Below are 23,106 nucleotides of genomic sequence, written 5' to 3'. Positions count from 1 at the left end.
TTAGCTTTAATCTAGGATATTTGGCAGTTTTTATAATCTAATTTGGTGGTAGGCGCGTCGGCCATTATCGACGTATTTTTTCTTCTCCTACTTCTTTTTCTTCTTCTTCGTTTAACGGCGGTCGACATCCATCCAGTTGGTGCATTATCGCCCCCATCATAGAATAGAATACAGTGGAACCTCGGTTCTCGACCATAATCCGTTCCAGAACACTGTTCAAAAACCGATTTGTACGATCACCGAAATCGTTTTTTCCCCATTAAAAGTAATGTAAAATCGTTTTAATCGAACGTAAACATGAAGCTAACCCAGGCTAATCGTACGTTTGCGTTAGCGTAATCTTTCGTACAGAAGATTACGCTAGCATGAACGTGTGAAAATAAAAAAAAGGATTATGAATAGGATTTCTTTTTTTTTGTGGTGGACGGTAGGGAGAGAAAAATCATCAAAAGTTTTTCAACCTCTTCCAAAACTTGCGGCAGTTGCTTGCTTATAGCACTAACTTCCTTAGCCGCATCACTCGATTTCACAGCCTCCTTATTCTTTACTATCGTATTGATAGTAGATTCAGCCATGCTGTATTCACTAGCAAGATCGGAAATTCGTACACCTCTTTCATATTTAGCTATTATGTCTTTCTTAAAGGCAATAGTTTTACGAACAACTTGTCTTTTTTCACCTGTCCTGCTTGCACCGACCTTCTTCGGAGACATAATTAGGGGCTACACCCGTACGCCGCTCAGCATCGCACCCTAGCGTACCGGCGTTCGAACTCCGATTTTTTGAACGAACAGCGAAGCAAGAATTCCTCGAAATTTTTGCTCGAACACCGATTTGTCCGAACTGAGAGGCGTTCGATAACCGAGGTTCAACTGTATACCTTTATTGTCATTGTTACAAAATGGGTTGAACTTATTATGACAACGAAATCAGACGTTTCACATTTTACTGTGAGGATAAGGAAAACAAAGAAGATAAAGGAACACAGATGTTTGTACTGTCTTTGTTGCAGGCTTTGTTTTCTCCGGAGGCGGGTGTATGAGGGGGTGAGGGACAGACAGAGATGGTCGGATCGAAACGAGCACAAGAAATGCTCAATCTTGGTCATTTTATACAAATTGTACATTTTAAAAACAAATTAAAATCACTCAGTTCAACAATTGAATTGATGACATTTTTATGAATACAATCTAAAATGTATGAAGTTGCTTGAACACATTCACTTGAAAGTAAAACCATCATCATTCGAACGAAGGAACAATATTCAAAAAACGGTCCTGTCACTAACTCACAATGAGAATAGGCTTGCTGTATTTGTGATGCAAAATAATGAAATCCACATAAAAAGTCTGAATGCTTTACAAGTTAAATAAGAGTATATAATGTAGGATCCTTTAATCAGCATCAGATCTAAAATAAATCTTTGAAACGATCATCTTGATTTTGGCAACTCCAAAAAATGTAAAAGCAAGAAGCTAAAAGCCAAAGCTGGACAAATTCACTTCATTTGAGGGACTGAGCCCAAAGCAAACCCAAATGTTCATTTTATTTGAGAGGACTTGTTAGTGAGAGGAAGGGCTTCTCTCTCACTAACTTTTTTGAAATGATGCACAATGATGGAGGCGCACCAATAGTGGATATTTGTAAGTCAACAAGAGAGAAGCCCGGCCATGCGTTATGCCTGACATTTTAGGCCCGAACAGAATTTCGGTTCAGGCTCAGGCTTAAGAGCTAACCTCTACCTCAAGCAGAATGATCAATGCTAGTTTTACAAGCGCATTTGTGACTCTGAGCCTTCACCTGACTTGAGAATCTTTGACCACAAACTGAACAACAAAAAGGATATTTACAGGTGTGGGTTCTTGTATGTTTTCTTAAACTCCGATTATGGCTGAAATTTTTACCGCAAACTGAGCAGGCAAACGGCTGCTCATCAGTGTGGGTTCTTGTGTGTAATTTCAAGGTTCCTTTTTGGGTGAAAGTTTTACCACAAACTGAGCAGGCAAACGGCTTCTCACCAGTATGGATTAGTTTGTGTGATTTTAAGTTCCCGATCCGGACAAAACTTTTCCCACAAACTGTACATTTAAAAGGTTTCTCACCAGTGTGGGTTCTTGTGTGACTTCTTAAGCTTGATTTTGCAGTGAATTTTACACCACAAATTGAGCAGGCAAATGGCTTCTCGCCAGTGTGGCTTCTTGAGTGTATTTTTAAGTTGGATTTATGAGTATATGTTAGACCACAAACAGAGCAGGCAAAAGGCTTCGCGCCAGTGTGGGTTCTTGAGTGTATTTTTAAGTTCCCACTCCCGGTGAATCTTTTCCCGCAAACTGGGCAGGCAAACGGCTTTTCACCGGTATGGATTAGTGTGTGTGAATTTAAGTTCCCCATCTGGGAGAAACGTTTACCACAAACTGTACAGTTAAAAGGTTTCTCACCAGTGTGTCTTCTTGAGTGAATTTTTAAGTTTGATTTATGAGTAAATTTTGAACCACAAACCGAGCAGGCAAAAGACTTCTCGCCAGTGTGGGTTCTCAAGTGTATTTTGAAGTTCCCACTTTCGGTGAATCTTTTACCGCAAACTGAGCAGACAAACGGCTTCTCGCCAGTGTGGGTTCTCAAGTGTCTTTTTTGGTGTCCACTCGTAGTAAATCTTTTACTGCAAATCGAGCAAGCAAACGGCTTCTCACCAGTGTGGGTTCTTGTGTGTAATTTCAAGTGTTTTTTTTGGGTGAATGTTTTACCACAAACTGAGCAGGCAAACGGCTCCTTGCCAGTGTGGGTTCTTGTGTGGATTTTAAAGTTCGATATTTCAGTGAATTGCAGACCACAAACCGAGCAGCCAAAAGGCTTCTCAACAGTTTGAGCTAACATATGTCTCTTCAACTGTTTGTGGTTTCCAGTGTTTGCAGAGTCGTCGTCTTCCTTTTTCACGTGTTGGCAGGAACTGAAGCTTAGAGGCTCCTGCCAATCCTTCTCTTCGTGTTGACCTTGATCTGCGATGTTTGAAAGGACGCCGGCCCCGAGCGACACTTCCAAATCCTCCTCTTCTTTAACATGAACAGGATCCACGTTCTCTAATTCCTGCTTAACGTGATCAGGCTTAAAATCTTCTTCATCCTGCTTAAAATCATCCTTGACCTCAATTTTAACACGAGGCAACGCTGGTTCCTGCTGCGCAGTAGGAAGATATTTTTCACTGATATCTGCAAGACACAAGTCACAATTATTTGTATAGCCCTTCATCACAAAAACTCAAAGGGCAGCACAAAACACCTTTACAATATCCCTTGATCAGAAACCTACACGGGGGCAAGGAAAAGAAACAAAAATCAGCATTAGGAAGATAATTGAGACTGGGCCACATCTGCAAAAAGCAGTGACGCAATGCTGAGGCCCCAAAACCGGAATCCATCCCCGCCAAGGCTGCGCCTAGAAATTCTGTCCATAAAAGTTATGAACAGAATCGGTGACAAAGGGCAGCCCTGGCGGAGCCCAACCCTCACCGGGAACGAATCCGACTTACTGCCGGCAATGCGGACCAGACTCTGGCACCGGGCATACAGGGACCGCACAGCCCGGATAAGACTGTGCGGTACCCCATACTCCCGAAGCACCCCCCACAGGGCCTCCCGAGGAACACGGTCGAATGCCTTCTCCAAGTCCACAAAACACATGAAGACCGGACAGGCAAACTCCCATGCACCCTCAAAGACCCTGCAGAGTGTATAGAGCTGGTCCAGTGTTCCACGGCCAGGACAAATATATACCTAAATATGGACCTATATAAATGCAGATCATTTCATTTCATTTCACAAAACCACACTGTTCCTCCTGAATCTGAGCTCCGACCTCCTGGCTGACCCTCTTCTTCAGTACCCCTGAATAGACCTTACCAGGGAGGCTGAGAAGTGTGATTCCCCTGTAGTTGGAACACACTCTCCGGCCCCCCTTCTTAAAGACGGGAACCACAACCCCAGTCTGACAGTCCAGAGGCACTGTCCCCGATGTCCATGCGATGTTGCAAAGGCGTGTCAACCATGACACGCCCACAACATCCAGAGCCATAATGAACTCCGGGCGGATCTCATCAACCCCCAGGGCCCTGCCACCGAGGAGTTTTTTGACCACCTCGGTGACTTCAACCCCAGTGATACAATGCCCGACCCAGAGTCCTCAGGCTCTGCTTCCCCAGAGGAAGACGTGTCGGTGGGATCGAGGAGGTCTTCGAAGTACTCCGCCCACCGTTTCACAACGTCCCGGGTCGAGGTCAGCAGCGCTCCATCGGCACTATACACAGTGTCGATGGCACACCGCTTCCCCCCCTAAGACGCCGGATGGTGGACCAGAATTTCCTCGAAGCCGTTCGGAAGTCGGCTTCCATGGCCTCGCCAAACTCCTCCCGTGCCTGAGTTTTTGCCTCGGCAACCGCCGAAGCCGCATTCCGCTTGGCCAGCCGATACCTGCCAGCTTCTTCTAGAGTCTCACAGGCCAGGAGGGCCCGATAAAACTCCTTCTTCAGCTTGACGGCATCCCTCACCGCCGGTGACCACCAACGGGTCTGAGGGTTGCCGCCGCGGCAGGCGCCGACTACCTTACGTCCACAGCTCCAATCAGCCGCTTCGACAATGGAGGCGCGGAACATGGTCCACTCGGACTCCATGTCCCCCGCCTCCCTCGGAACATGGGAAAAGTTTTGCCGGAGGTGTGAATTGAAACTTCTTCTGACGGGAGATTCTGCCAGCCGTTCCCAACAGACCCTCACAACACGCTTGGGTATGCCGGGTCGGGCCGGCATCTTCCCCCACCATCGAAGCCAACTCACCACCAGGTGGTGATCAGTTGACAGCTCCGACCCTCTCTTCACCCGAGTGTCCAGAACATGCGGCCGCAGGTCCGACGAAACGACGACAAAGTTGATCATCGAACTACGGCCTAGGGTGTCCTGGTGCCAAGTGCACATATGGAATATGTATATCATATTTATTCTATTTACCAAGAAAGTCATTGAATTTCACCTAAAAAAAATAATCAGACAGCCCTAATACATTTTGAGTATTTTAATGCATTCTATCAAATATAACAGGTTGCAAACATGTAGAGAAAACATGGATATCCCCTTGTATTGTAAAGGGACCACATATATATATATATATATATATATATATACACATATATACTGTACAAAATCAATCATTTTTTCACCTCTCAATCTGGCCTCTGTACCATTTTTAATCCAATGGGGCCCATGACTCAAAAAGTTTGCCTAGCCCTGCTCTAGGTGATCTTCTGGCAATGATGAAAAACAAAATATTTAATAGTCATATATAAACACTATAAAATAGATCACGATAGAAAGTTTTGCACCTTCAACCAAAAATTATGTTTGCTTACAAATCTGTCAACGTTGTGAACTTGGTGTTTTAATTTGAAGATCATTGAAAAACAAATTGTTAGTATGATTGCAATTGTTTCCTAAATTTGTATCAAAGAAGCCTCTTGAATGTGGGTGCGGGATGTGCTATTGTTTATGTTTAACGTGCATCAATGCTGTTTAAAGACTTTAGGGGGGAAATCGGAGTTGTGTCCCCCATGAGACTCCTGTCTGGTGACACTTCTCCTCAGAACACATGCATGTTGCAACATCCAGGCTCGTCCTTCTTTCCCCAAGGACAACAAAACTAGGAGATAGAGATCACTCATGAAGACAGATTATAATCGTGTCTTTAAGCCTGCAATCAGACATTTCCACATGGTTTTATAAAATCTGCACACACGGAATACAACTCAAGCATCACTACAATCACTTTCAGCAGTTGTCATGTATAAAACTACGCTTATGCTTATTTGGCCCTAACCAAGCTAAGATAATATATTTAAAGACGAATGTGAGAAGTCAAGGAGAAACTACAATGACCAACCTCCTCGGAGCTGCTTGGAAACAACGTCTGGCCGTCGATGTTCTAGCTCGGTCTCTTCTTGCGCTCCCTGAAGCTCCTCTTGGAAGTTTCCTTTCCCAATTGAGCACATTTTATTTGCATTCGAAGCTCAAGCTTGATTTTTACCAAGCTAAATCAAGATTTCCCGAAGGGCCAGAGCAGAACGCCACGTGGTCAGCTCGACTCGAGTGGACAAAGAGAGTGTCACTCGGCAGTAAAAGGCAGTAAAAAGGCAAAGTACTGAACTTAAAGTTAGCCTGCTTTTAAGCTTAAGACGTTTTAGGTCTAATATAGGATATTTGGCAGTTTTTATGATCTAATTTGGGGGTAGGCGCGTCGGCTAATATCACGTCTCGTTTTTTTCTTCTTCTTCTTCGTTTAACGGCGGCCGACATCCATCCAGTTGGTGCATTACCGCCCCCATCATAGAATAATAGAATAAAATATACCTTTATTGTCATTGTTACAAAATGGGTTGAACTTATTGTGACAACAAAATCGGACGTTTCACATTTTACAGAGAGGATAGAAGAAAACAAAGAAGATACAAAAACACAGATGTTTGTACTATCCTTGTTGCAGGCTTTGTTTTCTCCGGAGAGAGGTGTATGAGGGGGTGAGGGACAGACCGAGATGGTCGGATTGAAACAAGCACAAGAAATGCTCAATCTTGTGTAGCAACCCTCTTTCATGCACGACACAAGGTTTCAGAGTCTCTCGGTTTATTGCTTGCATTCAGTAAACAAAACAATACAAAAGTCAGGGGCATTTGTTCACAACTGCAATTATCTTCAGTGCATGCAAATTCACCGACGCTACGGCAAGCAGACAACATGCGAGCACATTAATAACGAAACTTCCATAATAAAAATGAACATAACTTTCCCACGTACCTGCATTCAGTAAACAAGACAATACAAAAGTCAGGGGCATCTGTTCACGACTGCAATTATCTAAAACACTAAAGATACGAAAAACGGGTCATCACTCAACAGGCCGCACCTTGTGGCGTGTTTGCATCAAACACGTTGCATCATTGTTTCATTTATTGCTTTACTTCTTATTTAGTGTTTTTTTTAATAAACATCATTTAGTACAACTTATATATCTTTGTATACAAAAATGCAAAAGCAACTCATATATCTAGCAAAATATGCATTTTTTATCCAACTGATATTGGGCGCATGCAAATTTACTGAAGCTACGGCAAGCGCTGAAGCCCATAAAAAGCCAAACGAAAAAGACAGTCGCAGACGCCCATGACTTAACAACTAAATGAGGTACCGGAATATTAACAGTAATACAACAAAAACACAGATTTTGTGAGAATTCAAAAAAACATTCAAAACAATCAAATTTCAACTCTGTTACACCTGGACAATGTATACAAATGATACATTTTAAAAATTAAAAAAAATCACTCAGTTCAATAATTGAATTGATGACATTTTTATGAATCCAATCTAAAATGTATGAAGCTGCTTGAACACATTCACTTTTAAGTATAATCATCATCATTCGAACGACGGAACAATATTCTTAAAACAGTCCAGTCAGTAACTCACAATGAGAATACGCTTGCTGTATATGTGATGCAAAATAATCATATGAATGATTTTTTTTTCTACAATGTGGCCACCATATGAAAATGAGTTTGGCAACCCTGATGGCGTTTTAGGCATTATCTCATGCCAGCAGTTGGATTATGGAATTTGGAATATAAATAATTCCAATATGGGAATGTCAATAAAAATATCAAAAACAGAGACAGTAATAATATAAGAGTAGTTAAGATTGACATATGGATCTTTAATTCTTCATTTGATCTTGATAGTTTGGGAGTAGCAAACAAGTGGCTTTGTCCTTCACTGAGACCTTTCTTTTTATCAAATCTCCTAGATTATAAAAGCATAAAGAGTGTGGTAATCCAAGAACATTGGCAAATGTAATATCACCCAGAGTCAAGGTTTCTTAAATTCTTCATGTAAAGGTTTTGAGTTTTTCCTTGCCCTCATGTAGGTTCAAGGGATGGTGCAATAACAGTCTGTACAGCCCTTGAGACATGTTGTGATGAAGGGCTATACAAATAAACATGACTTGACATTTTAGGCCCGACCAGAATTTCGATTCAGGCTCAGACTTAAGAGATAACCTCTGCCTCAAGCGCACTTGTGACCCTGAGCCTTCACCTGACTTGAGAATCTTTGACCGCAAACAGAACAACAAAAAGGATATTTACAGGTGTGGGTTCTTGTACGTTTTCTTAAACTCGGATTATGGCTAAATTTTTTACCGCAAACTGAGCAGGCAAACAGCTTCTCACCAGTGTGGGTCCTTGAGTGGCTTCTTAAGCTTGATTTTACAGTGAATTTTACACCACAAATTGAGCAGGCAAATGGCTTCTCGCCAGTGTGGCTTCTTGAGTGTATTTTTAAGTCGGATTTATGAGTAAATGTTAGACCACAAACCGAGCAGGCAAAAGGCTTCGCGCCAGTGTGGGTTCTTGAGTGGCTTTTTAGGTGTCCACTCGTAATGAATCTTTTCCCGCAAACTGAGCAGGCAAACGGCTTCTCACCAGTATGGATTAGTGTGTGTGAATTTAAGTTCCCCATCTGGGAGAAACGTTTCCCACAAACTGTACAATTAAAAGGTTTCTCACCAGTGTGTCTTCTTGCGTGAATTTTTAAGTTTGATTTATGAGTAAATTTTGAACCACAAACCGAGCAGGCAAAAGACTTCTCGCCAGTGTGGGTTCTCAAGTGTATTTTGAAGTTCCCACTTTCGGTGAATCTTTTACCGCAAACTGAGCAGACAAACGGCTTCTCGCCAGTATGGGTTCTCAAGTGTCTTTTTAGGTGTCCATTCGTAGTGAGTCTTTTACCGCAAATTGAGCAAGCAAACGGCTTCTCACCAGTGTGGGTTCTTGTGTGTAATTTCAAGTATTTTGTTTGGGCGAAGGTTTTACCACAAACTGAGCAGGCGAACGGCTTCTCGCCAGTGTGGGTTCTTGTGTGGATTTTAAAGGTCAATTTTTCAGTGAATTTAAGACCACAAACCGAGCAGCCAAAAGGCTTCTCAACAGTTTGAGCTAACATATGTCTCTTCGACTGTTTGTGGTTTCCAGTGTTTGCAGAGTCGTCGTCTTCTGTTATGTTTTGACAGGAACTGAAGCTTAGAGGCTCCTGCCAATCGTTCTCTTCATGTTGACCTTGATCTCTGATGTTTGAAAGGACACCGGCCCCGAGCGACACTTCCAAATCCTCCTCTTCTTTAACATGAACAGGATCCACGTTCTCTGTTTCCTGCTTAACGTGATCAGGCTTAAAATCTTCCTCATCCTGCTTAAAATCTTCCTTGACCTCAATTTTAACATGAGGCAACTCTGGTTCCTGTCGCGCAGTCCGAAGATATTTTTCACCGATATCTGCAAGACACAGGTCAAAATTATCCGTATAGCCCTTTATCACAAAAAGTCAAAAGGGCTGCACAAAAAACCTTTACAATATCCTCTTCCAAGTTTGTGTGTAAACATTCTATACTGTATCTCCAACGCGCTAAGAACTTTGACATTTTTATTGTTTAATATCTTGCGTATTCATTCAATATAGATTTCCGGTTTCCAACATGGCGGCGCGTGTTTACGTTGCGGCTGATTGTTACCCGGTTATCCTACTACTTATAACTGTCCTCCTGCTTTCCTTTTTGGATACATGCGTGGCCAATAAGACCTACAGTCGGGAGGAGCTCATCCGACTAGGTGGGTGTCTAAATTTCGACTTTTCGGGCACTTTTTATACCACCCACGACATCCCAAATGAGCTCCAAAGGGACTCGGGTTCGCCCTGCTTTCCCGCTCCACCGAAGAAAAAGAAGAAAAATCGGAGACGAAGACGGCGAAAAGATAGAAAACAGAAGCGAGGATGTCGTGCAGGGAAGCGTGTGAAGTTGATGGAGCAACGACATGAAGATCTGTCTAATCCAACCATCATTTCTTCGTCGATTCTACGAGTAAACCGACAACCGAAGCCCAACGCACACAACCGGCATCTCGTGACGATCTCTACAAAGGCTACAGCTAAGTCAAATGATTCAAAGCTAAAATTTGGTCTTTTGAATGTTAGATCGCTCGCTCCTAAAGCTTTACTTGTAGATAATATTATTCGTGATTATAAACTTAACTGTATTGGTCTCTGTGAAACATGGTTACGCCCGGATGAGTATTTAGCTCTAAATTATGCTTCTCCCCCAGATTACGAGAGCAGCCATATAGCACGCACGTTGAAAAAGGGTGGCGGTGTCGCGCTAATCTCTGAAAAATCGCTTAAATTTAATCCACGTACCTCTAATAATTACAAAACGTTTGAGGCTCTTGTGATGCGGTCCCCCCTATTGTCAATTGACGTAATAACTATCTATCGCGCACCAGGACCATACACAACTTTCTTAGACGAATTCGCCGAACTTCTGTCTGAACTAGTAACCTACGCAGACAAAATTATTATTATGGGGGACTTTAACATTCATATGAACTCTCCACTCAGTTCACTCACTGTTGCGTTTCAGTCTATAATTGATGCTTTTGGTTTTAATCAACTGGTTGATTTGCCAACCCATAAAGATGGAAACACGCTCGACTTGGTTCTGACTCGAGGAGTTTCAACCTCAAACATGGCGGTGCTATCGTGTACTACAGTTATCTCGGATCATTATTTAGTTACATTTGAGGTGCTAGCTAAATGTAGTACCAAAAAAACTGAAGGATTCACCGGACGCAATATAAGCACAGGCACAGTTTCTGAGCTCTCCGATATTCTTCCAGGAGCAGTTGCGTCCTTTCCTTCCTACATAGGCTCCATAGAACCACTCCTAAATGAATTTAACGCTACCCTGGCCAATGCCCTGGATTTAGTTGCGCCCATCCGGCATAAATTACGACCTAAAAGACGCACACCTTGGTTTAATGATGAAACTAGATCCCTTAAACGAGAATGCAGGAAATCTGAAAGAAAATGGCGCGCTACCAAGCTTGAAGTTTTCCATCAAATCTGGTGTGATAGTTTGTTGAAGTATAAAGCGGCCCTGGCCTCTGCAAAATCAGCCTACCTTTCGAAAGTGATTGCGTCACAAAAGAACAATCCCAAGGCCCTTTTTGACACTGTAGCATCACTTACAAGGCAACAGACTATCCCAGATAGCTCCACCCATTCTGCTCACGACATAATGGTCTTCTTTACTAAGAAGATCCAGAGCATACAGGAAGAAATTGCTAAAGACAATATTAATTCAACACATACTAAAGCACTCAAATCCCTAGATGCACGACATGGTGGCTGTCCAGGGACTTGGTCCCGTTTTAGTGAACTGTCACTCGAAAATCTTAAACAGATGGTGAATACTGCCAAACCGACGACTTGCCAGTTCGACCCACTTCCAGGTTCACTTATTAAAGGTCTCTTTGGCGTTCTTGCACCTTCAGTTCTAAATATTTTAAACATATCACTCGCCTCTGGTGTAGTTCCAGCTGCTTTTAAGTCCGCTGTCATTAAACCCACACTGAAACGACCCAACCTAGATCCAGAAAACTTATGTAATTATAGACCTGTGTCAAACCTACCGTTTCTTTCTAAAATACTTGAAAAAGTAGTGGCACAGCAGCTGAATGATTTCATGTCCGATAACAATCTCTTTGAATCGATGCAATCAGGATTCAGGGCTAACCACTCTACTGAGACAGCTCTGATAAAGGTAACCAATGATCTCCTACGGGCAATGGACTCGGGCGCATCATCACTTTTGCTGCTGCTGGACATTAGTGCTGCATTTGACACAGTGGACCATATTATCTTGCTAGAACGGTTGGAAAAATGGATCGGTCTCTCAGGAAACGTCCTATTATGGTTCAGATCTTACCTCTCAGATAGGACACACTGCGTTAAATATGGCGAATTGACATCTGAGCCATTTAGTGTAACTTGTGGTGTTCCGCAGGGTTCAGTGCTTGGCCCCCTTCTCTTCAGCATTTATATGCTTCCACTAGGTGATATTATTCGCAAGTATAACATCAGTTTCCATTGTTACGCAGATGACACTCAACTCTATTTCCCGATGGAGGAATCTACCACACTAAACTGTGGAACTTTGGAGGCCTGCCTCACTGAGATAAAAGAGTGGATGTCACTCAATTTCCTGCGTCTTAACCCTGAAAAGACTGAAATGTTAGTAATTGGTCCTTCTAAGTCCCGTGACTTATTCTCTAAAACCGCAGTGAACTTGGACAATTGCCACATCACACAGAGTAACTCACTTAAAAATTTAGGTGTCATTTTCGACCCTGATCTGTCCTTTCAAACACATGTGAAGAAAATTACTAGAACCGCTTTCTTCCATCTCCGTAACATTGCTAAAATTCGTCCTATACTTTCTCAGTCGGATGCGGAAATCATAATTCATGCGTTTGTTACCTCCCGTCTCGACTACTGTAATGCACTACTTTCCGGTCTTCCGATGACCAGACTCAAGAGTCTTCAGCTGGTACAAAATGCTGCAGCGAGGCTTTTAACAAGGACAAAAAAGTATGATCACATCACCCCAATTTTGGCTAACCTGCATTGGCTCCCTGTTAGCCTAAGATGCGATTTTAAGGTTCTCCTACTACTATACAAAATCATACATGGACTTTCCCCCTCGTATCTTTCAGATCTGATCTGCCCTTATGTCCCGGCCCGAAGCCTTCGTTCCGAGAGCGCCGGTCTCCTGGTGATCCCAAGAGCCAAGAAGTGTTCCGCTGGTTCGAGAGCGTTCTCCATCCGGGCACCGGTGTTGTGGAATGCTCTTCCCCCTGATATCCGATCTGCAACCTCGGTGGAAATGTTTAAATCTAGGCTTAAAACTCACTTCTACTCTATAGCATACGAGTAACCTAATCTTCTTATATGTAATAACTTGTGAAGCCCTTAGAGACTAATTGTGATTAAGGGCTATACAAATAAAAATGACTTGACTTGAATGACTTGATCTGAAACCTACACGAGGGCAAGGAAAACAAAAACAAAAATCAGCATTAGGAAGATAATGAAACCAAGATGGCGGTGCCCTGTTCGGCTCGCTACAGTTTTTTACACTTCGGTCATAAAACCCAGTCTTTGATTCAGTTTTGACGGCGAACAAAGTCAACTCAAACCGCAGATTAATATACAATCACAGTTTTTTTGCTGGATATGCGATCATCCAGAAATCAAGCGCTCGGTGCTACGACCACTCTGGAGTGTTTATTTAGCCACGGACTGCTACGTCAACAAGACCCAGCGGCCTACAAAGCAGCGAGGCAGAGTGGCAAGAGGGCGGTGTTACCGGAGGAGGAAGCGGGCTCGGCTAACAGCTAGGCTAAAGGCTAAACCCTTCAAAACGCCTCTCCCATCCATTTTCCTCTCCAACGTTCGCTCTCTGGACAATAAACTGGACCATTCACAACTGGAACTAACATCGAACCGCAAGATGACGAACTGCTGCGCTATAATTCTGACGGAGACATGGTTAAACTTATCTATCCCGGCTGACGCTCAAGGAAACCGTGCGGGTTAGATGTATCAACATTTTGTTCTGTATACACGTGTACACGAATGACAATAAAGTATATCTGAATCTGAAATCTGTCAACGTTGTAAACTTGGTGTTTTAATTTGAAGATCATTGAAAAACAAATTGTTAGTATGATGGCAATCGTCTCCTAAATCTGCATCAAAGAAGCCTGTTGAAAGCGGGTGCTGGAATTGCTTTTGTTCATGTTTAACGTGCATCAATGCTGTATAAAGACTTTAGGGGGGAAATGGGAGTTGTGTCCCCCATGCATTTGATATAGAGACTCCTGTCTGGGGACAATTCTCCTCAGAACACATGCATGATGCAACATCCAGGCTCGACCTTCTTTCCCCAAGGACAACAAAACTAGGAGATAGAGATCACTCATGAAGACAGATTATAATCGCGTCTTTAAGTCTGGAATCAGACATTTCCACATGGTTGTGTTAAATGGGCACACACGGAATACAACTCAAGCATCACTAGCTCGGTAGCCTAGATGGTAGGGCGCCCGCTCCGAGACTGGAAGATCGCTGGTTCAAGCCTCGGCCGAGTCTTACAACATTGATACTCATTGCCTCAGGCATTCAGCATTAGGGGTTGGAATTGGGGGTTTGGTAACCTAATGACTCCCAACACAGAAGTTGGGTCTAAAAATGGCAGGGCCCTGTTTGGCTGCGGCTGCATCGGCTCGCTACAGTTTAACTGTACGGGTCTGTTGTATCGACATTTCCTTCTGTGTGCATGGTTACAAAGAATGACAACAAAAGTTAATTCTAAAATTCTAATTCGAAAACAAAGTGAGCAGGAATATGATGTCGCAACTATTAGGGGCGGCTCAGGAGGTGAAGCGCTCATTTAGGGATTAAAATGTCGCCGGTTCGACTCCAGGCTCCTACATGTTATATATCGAAGTGTCCTTGGGAATCCCTAATGCCCCCGATAACAGGTACGTTGCCTTGCATGGTTGATGCTTTCGGTTAGTAAGTATGTAAAAGGGAAAAGTGTGAAGCACATTGTAAAGCGCTTTGGGAGGTCTTTATTGACTGGAAAAGCGCAATAGAAATGCAGACCATTTACCTTTACACTACATACACTTTCAGCGGTTGTCGTGTATAAAAATACACTTGTTCTTATTTGAAAATAATTACTGATGGATAAACTAAGCCCCTATCCAAACTCAAATCATATCTTAAAAGACAAAATGTTAGAATTCAAAGAGAAACTATAATGACCAACCTCCTCGGAGCTGCTTGGAAACAACGACCGGTTCTCGCTCGGTGGTCTCTTCTTGCGCTCCCTGAAGCTCCTTTTGGAAATTTCCTTTCCCAATTGAGCACATTTTATTTGCGTTTGAAGCTAAAGATGATTTTTACCTAGATAAATAAAGATTTCCCGTAGAGCCGCGGCATAACACCGGAGCAGAACGCCACCTTGTCAGCTTGATTCGAGAGGACAAAGAAAGTGTCAGTCGTCAATAAAAAGGCAAAGTACTGAACTTAAAGTTAGCCTGCTTTCAAGATTAAGTAGTTGTAGGTTTAGTATAGGAAATTTGGCAGTTTTTATGTTCTGACTTGGTGTTAGGCGCGTCGGCCATTATTGACGTCTCTTTTTTCCTTCTTCTTCTTCTTCTTCTTCAGGTTTAACGGCGGTTGACATCCATCGCTTTAAGCATTACCGCCCCCTGTCACCAAATACCCGTCACGTCTTCCATTCCTTAACTGTCAAAAAGCCCCGTGCTTCTCAAAAAACGGAAAAGTATCCTCCTTTGAGACCCTAAGTCTGAACTCAGCAAACTTTTAATTGAAAACTCAATCACCCCACTTCCAGCAGATGATGTTTTATGTTAGAAATTACGTTTAAATGAAGACTTGCACACAGATGTATGTTTCTCAGTTTTACCGGAAACTTGAGTGTGCTCATTGCTAGTTGTTGCCCCCCTATAACCGCTCCGGGTGAAACACATACATTGTAACAAAAGAGAAGAAATTAAAAGAGAATACTTTTCCGTTTTCGGGGGGATTTGGGGGATGTAAGAGGTGACAGGTATTTAGTGATAGGGGGCGGTAATGCACCAAAAGCGATGGATGCCAACCGCCTTTAAACCTTAAGAAGAAGAAAAGAAAAAAAGAGACGTCGATAATGGCCGACGCGCCTACCATTAAATTAGATCATAAAATTGCCAAATATCCTAGATTAAACCTAAAACTACTTGAGATTGAAAGCAGGCTAACTTTAGGGTCAGTACTTTGCCTTTTTAGTGCCTTTTTACTGCCGAGCAACACTTTCTTTGTCCACTCGAGTCGCGCTGACAACGTGGCGTTCTGCTCCGGCCCTTCGGGAAATCTTGATTTAGCTTGATAAAAATCCAGTTTGAGCTTCAAACGTAAATAAAATGTGCTCAATTGGGAAAGGACATTTCCAAGAGGAGCTTCAGGGAGCACAAGAAGAGACCGAGCTAGAACATCGACGGCCGGAGCTCCGGGGAGGTTGGTCATTGTAGTTTCTCCTTGACATCTCACATTTGTCTTTTAAGATATTATTTGAGTTTGGGGCCTCAATAATTATTTTTAAAAAAGCACAAGTGTTTTTCCATACATAACATCTGCTGAAAGTGATTGTCGTGATGCTTGAGTTGCAGGGTTGGGTAGGGTTACTTTAACTGGATTACCTTCAATGACTTCTGGATGACTCCAACACCAAATATGCTAATAAAAGACAAAATAAACTAAATAGGAATAAAATGATGATTCACAACACGTGGTAAGCTTTCTCTCCTGGCTTTGATCTCTTTGATCTCCGGCAAATTGAACATCAAATGTGACAGAAACAAAATGAAAATAAATCCACACAGCTTGCCAACATCATTTTTGCCGTTCCATGTATTCCGTTACTCCCAAGCCTGCACAAAATTGAGTCATTTTATTTATATTTAGTTTCTTTTGTCTTTTATTAGCATATTTGGTATTGGAATCATCCAAAAGTCATTGAAAGTAATCAAGTTAAATTAACCCTACCCAACACTGTTGAGTTGTATTCCTTGTGTGTTAAAGATAAGACAGTGTGGAGTTTCGTCATGCATGAGAAGATAAGCAGGACATTGTGGTTCAGCCTTTAAGAATAATTATTAACAGCAAGCAAACAAGAACATGGCACCATCCAATCCAACATGGCAGTCATTAACTTCCGGCGCCGTCGCTAATGGCAGCCTCTCCAGCAGCTCCCGTGTTATGTTTTCTATCTATCAACAATTTTTAGCAAAACGAAATATGATGCCCCCGCAACCCTAATAAGGATAAGCGGTACAGCTAATGAGATGAGATGAAATATGATGCGTGCCTCATGTCGTCACTCAATGTAAAACGTCTTACCCCAATTTCACGAGCAAGAGCGCTTTACAATTGACAAATCTTAACACCCCTACTCGCTCTTAGAACTGTGGATTACTTTTGGAACGCAATCAACATTGACAATTACGTTTTTCCTTCACACATGCAAACCAAAATCTTGTACACATTTATGTTTCAAACAAACCCTGAGCAATCGTTTTCAATTTTAACTTCGTAGCCGGCTTTGTCATTTGATCAGTAGGACAGTATTGCAAAGTTATTTTTCCATTGTTTACACTTTTCTCATGAAGTGGTATTTCATGTCAATGTGCTTGCACCCTTTGCCTGTTGACCGGGTAGTGGAATAGTACCCTGATTGTCACTTTTGTCTGTGCATATTGATAATTGTCCATTCCTTTCAGCAGTTGTTTTAGGTACATGCATTCCTGTACAGCTGATGCTAAAGACATGTATTCTGCCTCACATGTAGACAGTGCAACTGTTGCTTTTTTTGTCTTCCATGATATTAGAGAACTTTCCTCACTTAGACTAGCACAATATCCTCCTGTGCTCCATCTGTCTGTTACATTTAATACATACATCGAATACTTTTTGTCATCAATATCATTTATTTTACTGTCATAAATATATTGTTCTATCTCTCTTGCCATAATTCATGCACACTTCAGATTTCTGTGTTCCCTTTTCGTTGGCAGTTTTGGTCGTGAATTTCACTCATCAGTGTTTTTGGACTCTTGCTGTATCTGGGTAGTACACCAGATAAGCTGGGCTGTTTTTATCATAGCCCATGAAAATACCTTGATCACACCTAGAATCTAATTTTCCTTTTTCTTGCTTATAAGTAAAACAGATTAATTCAAATTTGTGAAGTTTGGATATCTTGGGCATTTTCCTGTAAACGGCTCATATGGTGTTTTCTTTGTGCGTCTGCTGTAGCACCTGTTCCTCACATAGGCTGCTGTTTGTACAGCATAGCTCCATCGCTCATTTGGTAATTGACTGTCTAACAGTAAACATCCAGCCATGCTGTAGAGAGTTGGCAAACCTCTCTCCGCTGTCCCGTTTTGATGGGGTGAATAGGGTGCAGACGTCTCATGTCTTATGCTATTCTTGCTTAGTAGAGCCTGGAAATCTCTGCTTGTCAATTCAGAGCCATTATCTGAGCGAATACACTTTACTTCTCCATGTTGTGCAATATCTGCTAAGGATCTTTCTGTAGCTTGTACAACGTCACCTTTTGTTTTGAGAAAATACACAAACACAGTACCCGAGTCATCGTCTGTAAAAGACATATTTGTGACCTTTTAAGCTTAGTTTTCATTGGACCAGCTCGATCAGTATGAATCGGATGTAAGGGTTTCTTAGCTTTTGTGTCCGGTTCTCTATTTCTTGTCTGAGTGAATTTTCCTTGTGTCTACATACTTAAAAAAATGATCCGGCTTGACTGTACATCTTGTCATTTCCGTACCTTTCACTACACCTTGTAACTTCTGCACATCTTCATAATTACAGTGACCCAATATCTCATGCCAGGTTTGAATGTCTTGACATTGTTAACATTGGTCAACTGCATTCGACTGAACAGTTGGCAAGTAAAAAAAAATGTCACTTTCATGAATATCAAACCTACTGCCGTCTTTAGTGACCACGCAGCTGTTTTCGGAGCAGGATGTATATCGGCCCCGCCCCAAAACATACACAACAGAGCAGGGGGAGTTGAAATGAGAGGGGACACGTTTTTTTTATTTCATCCAAACATTCAGTCGTGTTCTCCAGAGTTGTACGGGCGACCGTGACATTTATACTGTGTTAGCTCAGCGATGACGTGTTGTTTTTCTCTAGCCGGGGCTGGATTTTCCGAAATTACGCAATTTCCCAGAAATAGTTGCAGTCCAAATTCTTATCAGTTAAGCAAATAGTTGGAGTCGCCCCAACCCGGCCAAAGTCCTTTCAGTTACAAATAATTGTGATTTGTGTCTTGCAGATATCAGTGTAAATGATCTTTCTACTGCGCAGCACGAACCAGCATTGCATCGTGTTAAAATTGAGGACAAGGAAAATTTTAAGCAGGATGAGGAAGATTTTAAGCCTGATCACATTAAGCAGGAAACAGAGAACGTGGATCCTGCTCTTGTTAAAGAAGAGGAGGATTTGGAAGTGTCGCTCGGGGCCGGGGTCCTTTCATCCATTGCAGATCAAGGTCAACACGAAGAGAAGGATTGGCAGGAGCCTCTAAGCTTCAGTTCCTGTCAACTCGTGAAAACGGAAGACGACGACTCTGCAAACACTGGAAGCCACAAACAGTCGAAGAGACAAATGTTAGCTCACACTGTTGAGAAGCCTTTTGCCTGCTCAATTTGTGGTAAAACCTTCACGCGAAAAGGAGCCTTGAAAGTACACACAATAACCCACACTGGTGGGAAGCCGTTTGCCTGCTCAGTTTGTGGTAAAACCTTTACCCAAAAAGGAACCTTGAAATTACACTCAAGAACCCACACTGGTGAGAAGCCATTTGCCTGCTCAGTTTGCAATAAAAGATTCACAGAGAGTGGAAAATTAAAAATACACTCAAGAACCCACACTGGCGAGAAACCTTTTGCCTGCTCAGTTTGTGGTCTAAAATTCACTCACAAATCAAGCTTAAAAATCCACACAAGAACCCACACTGGTGAGAAACCTTTTAACTGTACAGTTTGTGGTGAACGTTTCTCCCAGATGGGGCACTTAAAATCACACACAGTCATCCATACCGGTGAGAAGCCATTTGCCTGCTCAATTTGTGGTCTAAAATTCACTGTTAAATCAAGCTTAAGTATTCACCTAAGAATCCACACTGGCGAGAAGCCTTTTGCCTGCTCGGTTTGTGGTCGAAAATTTACTCATAAATTAAGCTTTAAAATCCACACAAGAACACACACTGGTGAGAAACCGTTTAAATGTTCAGTTTGTGGTGGAGGTTTCCCCTGGATGGAGCAATTAAAATTACACACACTAACTCACACTGGTGAGAAGCCGTTTGCTTGCTCAATTTGCAGTAAAACATTTAGTACGAGTGGACACCTAAAACGCCACACAAGAAGCCACACTGGTGAGAAGCCGTATGCCTGCTCAGTTTGTGGTAAAACTTTCACCCAAAAAGAAAATTTGAAATCACACACACAAATCCATACTGGTGAGAAGCCGTTTTCTTGCTCGATTTGCGGTAAAAGATTCACTGAGAATGGACACCTAAAAAGACACTCAAGAACCCACACTGGCGAGAAGCCGTTTGCATGTTCAGATTGTGGTAAAACCTTCACCCAAAAAGGAAACTGGAAATTACACACATTAACCCACACTGGTGAGAAGCCGTTTGCCTGCTCAGTTTGCGGCAAAAGATTCACTGAGAGCGGTACCTTAAAAATCCACACAAGAAGCCACACTGGTGAGAAACCTTTTCACTGTACAGTTTGCGGTGAACGTTTCTCCCAGAGGGCGCACTTAAAATCACACACACTAATCCATACTGATGAGAAACCTTTTGCCTGCTCCGTTTGCGGTAAAAAATTCAACCATAAGCAGAGTTTAAGGAAACATATGAGTACCCACACCGGTAAATATCCTCTTTGTTGTTCAGTTTGCGGTCAAAGATTCTCAAGTCAGGTGAAGGCTCAGAGCCACAAGTGCACTTGAGGCAGAGGTTATTTCTTAAGTCTGAGCCTGAACCGAAATTCTGGTCGGGTCTAAAATGTCAGTCATAAAACATGGCTGGGCTTTTCTGTCACTGACTTAAAACAAAAAAGAAAATATCCACTTTTGGTGCGCCTCCATCATTGTGGACCATTAAAAAAAGTTAGTGAGAGAGAAGTCCTTCCTCTCACTAGAGAGTCCTCTCAAATTAAATGTGAAAATTTGGGTTTGCTTTGGGCTCATTCCCTCAAATGAAGTGATTTTGTCCGGCTCTGGCTTTTAGCTTCTTGCTTTTACATTCTTTGGAGTTGCCAAAATCAAGATGATTGTTTCAAAGATTTATTTTAGATCTGATGCTGATTAAAGGATCCTACTTTATATACTCTTATTTAACCCATAAAGCATTAAGACTTTTCATGTGGATTTTGAACTGAGTCATTTTCTTTTTGAAATGTATCATTTGTATAAAATGTCCAAAATTGAGCATTTCTTGTGCTTGTCTCAATGTTTTCATAACGTTGTTGCCTCTTGATAAGACTTGTTACCTTGTACCTGAAATGAACGGAAGAACTCTAAATTGTCAACATCATGTTAAGAAATGTTGTATGTGATGAAGTGGTTCGTGAAGGTCATTGGTTCAATCTTCTTGGGAAAACTGAAGACGAAAAACAAACTTTTTTTGGTTTTGATTTCTATCAATAAAGGGAATTGACATAATCATTGATTCGATGTAATCTGACGTAATTTCATGTCTTTTCCCAACAATACCGGACAATAATTTAAAAAAATATATTTTTTGTTCTCGTTTCTCCACAACCCAGACACCCCCAACTGGTTGCCAGCCAGTCGCAGTGCACACAGAGACAGACAACTCACTCGCTCATTCACACCAAGGGACAATTTGGACCGGCCAACTAACCTGACATGCATGATTTTGCAATGGGGGGGGGGGGGGGGGGGGGGTTCACGCAGGCTCGAGGAGAACATGCAAACTTCGGCTGATCACTGGATTTAGAATTGTGCACCGGACAAGCTACCCACCCATCCGCCGTGCCGCCCCATTTCTCATACAAACAAAACAAAAGATAAGACATTCAAACTTGTGACCATCAACATAAATATTTTAGGCGTCACAAGTTCTGTTAGCCTGGTGATACTTGAAAAATGGCATGTTTCCTTTTCAAAATATTGTGTATTATTTAGCGCCTACGTGTCATATAAATCGTCATTCATTCGGGAAAAATGAACTGAGTAAAGGATGAGCACCAAAAAGATTGCCGGACTTGAGTAATCACAATTCACGGTTCCATGAACCACCTGGGTCGTCCACTGAGGACGCAACTCTGGACAGCTTTCTCTGCTGTTGACAGTTCCTGGCCTGCGTTTGGGTCGTGGCAAAGTTGGCACCAGTCCATTCCTTAATGTTGTGGGCCCAGTTCTCCTGACCACTCAGACTGTGGTCTGGAGAGATATCTTGGCCAGTTCTGATGATCTTGTGACGTGACCACTCAAGTCTTTGACAACGGTTCTTGGTAGTGTCCAATGTGACCTCTGATGGTGTAGCGCACTGTTTGATTTGTCACACGGGCAAAGTCGCTGATAGCTAGAATGTTTCTGTAGCATCTCATCTTCCTGGCCTGCATTTTCCTTTCCAGCTTGAGAGCCTGTGTCTTGCTAGCAGAATGGAGGTAACCGGCACTTGCATGAGTCTGATCTTTGATTTCACTGCTATGTTCTTGTCCCTCCAGGCGGGTTGAAGTTATCGTGGGGCAGCCTGAGCAATATGCCCCGAATACGTAAACAACAAGATGCTATGGAGTCTTGGCGTGAAAAGGAGCGCTCGTTTGATTATCTTCATCAGCATACAAAACAAAGGTCTCAAAGTCTCGTTTGTCTTCAGAGACAATTTTTTCAAGTCTTTTTATATCCTAATACAGCATTTTGTATTACTTTCGCCCGTCCCCCTCGCACGTGTTTATGCACGCTACCAGACAGAATGTTTTGTTATCTTTCAGCTCCCAATTTCCAAGAATTGTTTGAGGTCGGCTCGACCTTGCATGTTCCCTGCCAATAAGACTTGGCAAAGAAGAACGCCATTCTTTGGCAGCCCAAGTCGATCATTGATAACATTCTCTGACATTTACACTCGGGATAAACATGCCGTAATCTCTCTTTTTATATCCTAATGCGTTCCTTATGCCAAGCCGACTCCATCAATCCACAACATCTCCTGTCCAATTTCATCAATTTACTGAAATGTTGAATTATCTTTGGGAAGTTGTTTTTAACGCGGGTTACTAAGATGCTTGGAATGAGACTGTAGGGGGCATCACATCGTCAAAGATGCACTCAAAGAAGAAACAGATAAAGAAGAACCGTTTTCTGGGTTGTGGAGAAACAAGAACAAGAAATATATTTTTTGAAATTATTGACGCAGAGGGCCCCCTTTCGCCCTTCCGCGCAAGCTGTGCCGCTGTCACGCCCAGTTTGTAGCCCCTACGCTATAGGCGGCCATTACTTCGTTTCCCGGGCTTGAGTGGCCCCCCCGGAGGCCGCGTCTCTGAGGGCCC

General features: G+C 42.5%; 2 protein-coding genes and 1 pseudogene across 3 annotated transcripts; 1 reads left to right on the top strand and 2 right to left on the bottom strand.

The window, feature by feature from the left end:
* Positions 1–858: 858 nt before the first annotated feature.
* On the bottom strand, positions 859–6,877 carry LOC148366621 (uncharacterized). 2 transcript variants are annotated; one of them, XM_088333422.1, is made up of 2 exons: positions 6,833–6,877; positions 859–3,206 (listed from the first exon to the last, which is right to left on the bottom strand). In XM_088333422.1, the coding sequence occupies exons 1-2, from the start codon at positions 6,870–6,872 to the stop codon at positions 1,744–1,746; spliced, it is 1,503 nt and encodes a 500-aa protein (XP_088189548.1). In that variant the 5' UTR covers positions 6,873–6,877; the 3' UTR covers positions 859–1,743. The 2 variants fall into 2 exon arrangements, with proteins under 2 accessions (XP_088189548.1, XP_088189547.1); XM_088333421.1 differs by lacking the exon at positions 6,833–6,877 and adding an exon at positions 5,922–6,326.
* A 1,221-nt stretch (positions 6,878–8,098) lies between these two features.
* LOC148366620 (uncharacterized) lies at positions 8,099–15,116 on the bottom strand. The gene is made up of 2 exons (XM_088333439.1): positions 14,757–15,116; positions 8,099–9,363 (listed from the first exon to the last, which is right to left on the bottom strand). Exons 1-2 carry the CDS (start codon positions 14,857–14,859, stop codon positions 8,099–8,101), a joined length of 1,368 nt encoding a protein of 455 aa, XP_088189565.1. The 5' UTR covers positions 14,860–15,116.
* A 796-nt stretch (positions 15,117–15,912) lies between these two features.
* Positions 15,913–20,408, top strand: LOC148366619 (uncharacterized; annotated as a pseudogene).
* The last annotated feature ends 2,698 nt before the right edge of the window (positions 20,409–23,106 follow it).

Source organism: Urocampus carinirostris, chromosome 4 (genome assembly GCF_059441175.1).
Source record: "Urocampus carinirostris isolate Australia breed hairy pipefish chromosome 4, RoL_Ucar_1.0, whole genome shotgun sequence".
Classification (NCBI taxonomy): domain Eukaryota; kingdom Metazoa; phylum Chordata; class Actinopteri; order Syngnathiformes; family Syngnathidae; genus Urocampus; species Urocampus carinirostris.
This window is presented reverse-complemented; position numbering and strand designations above follow the sequence as displayed.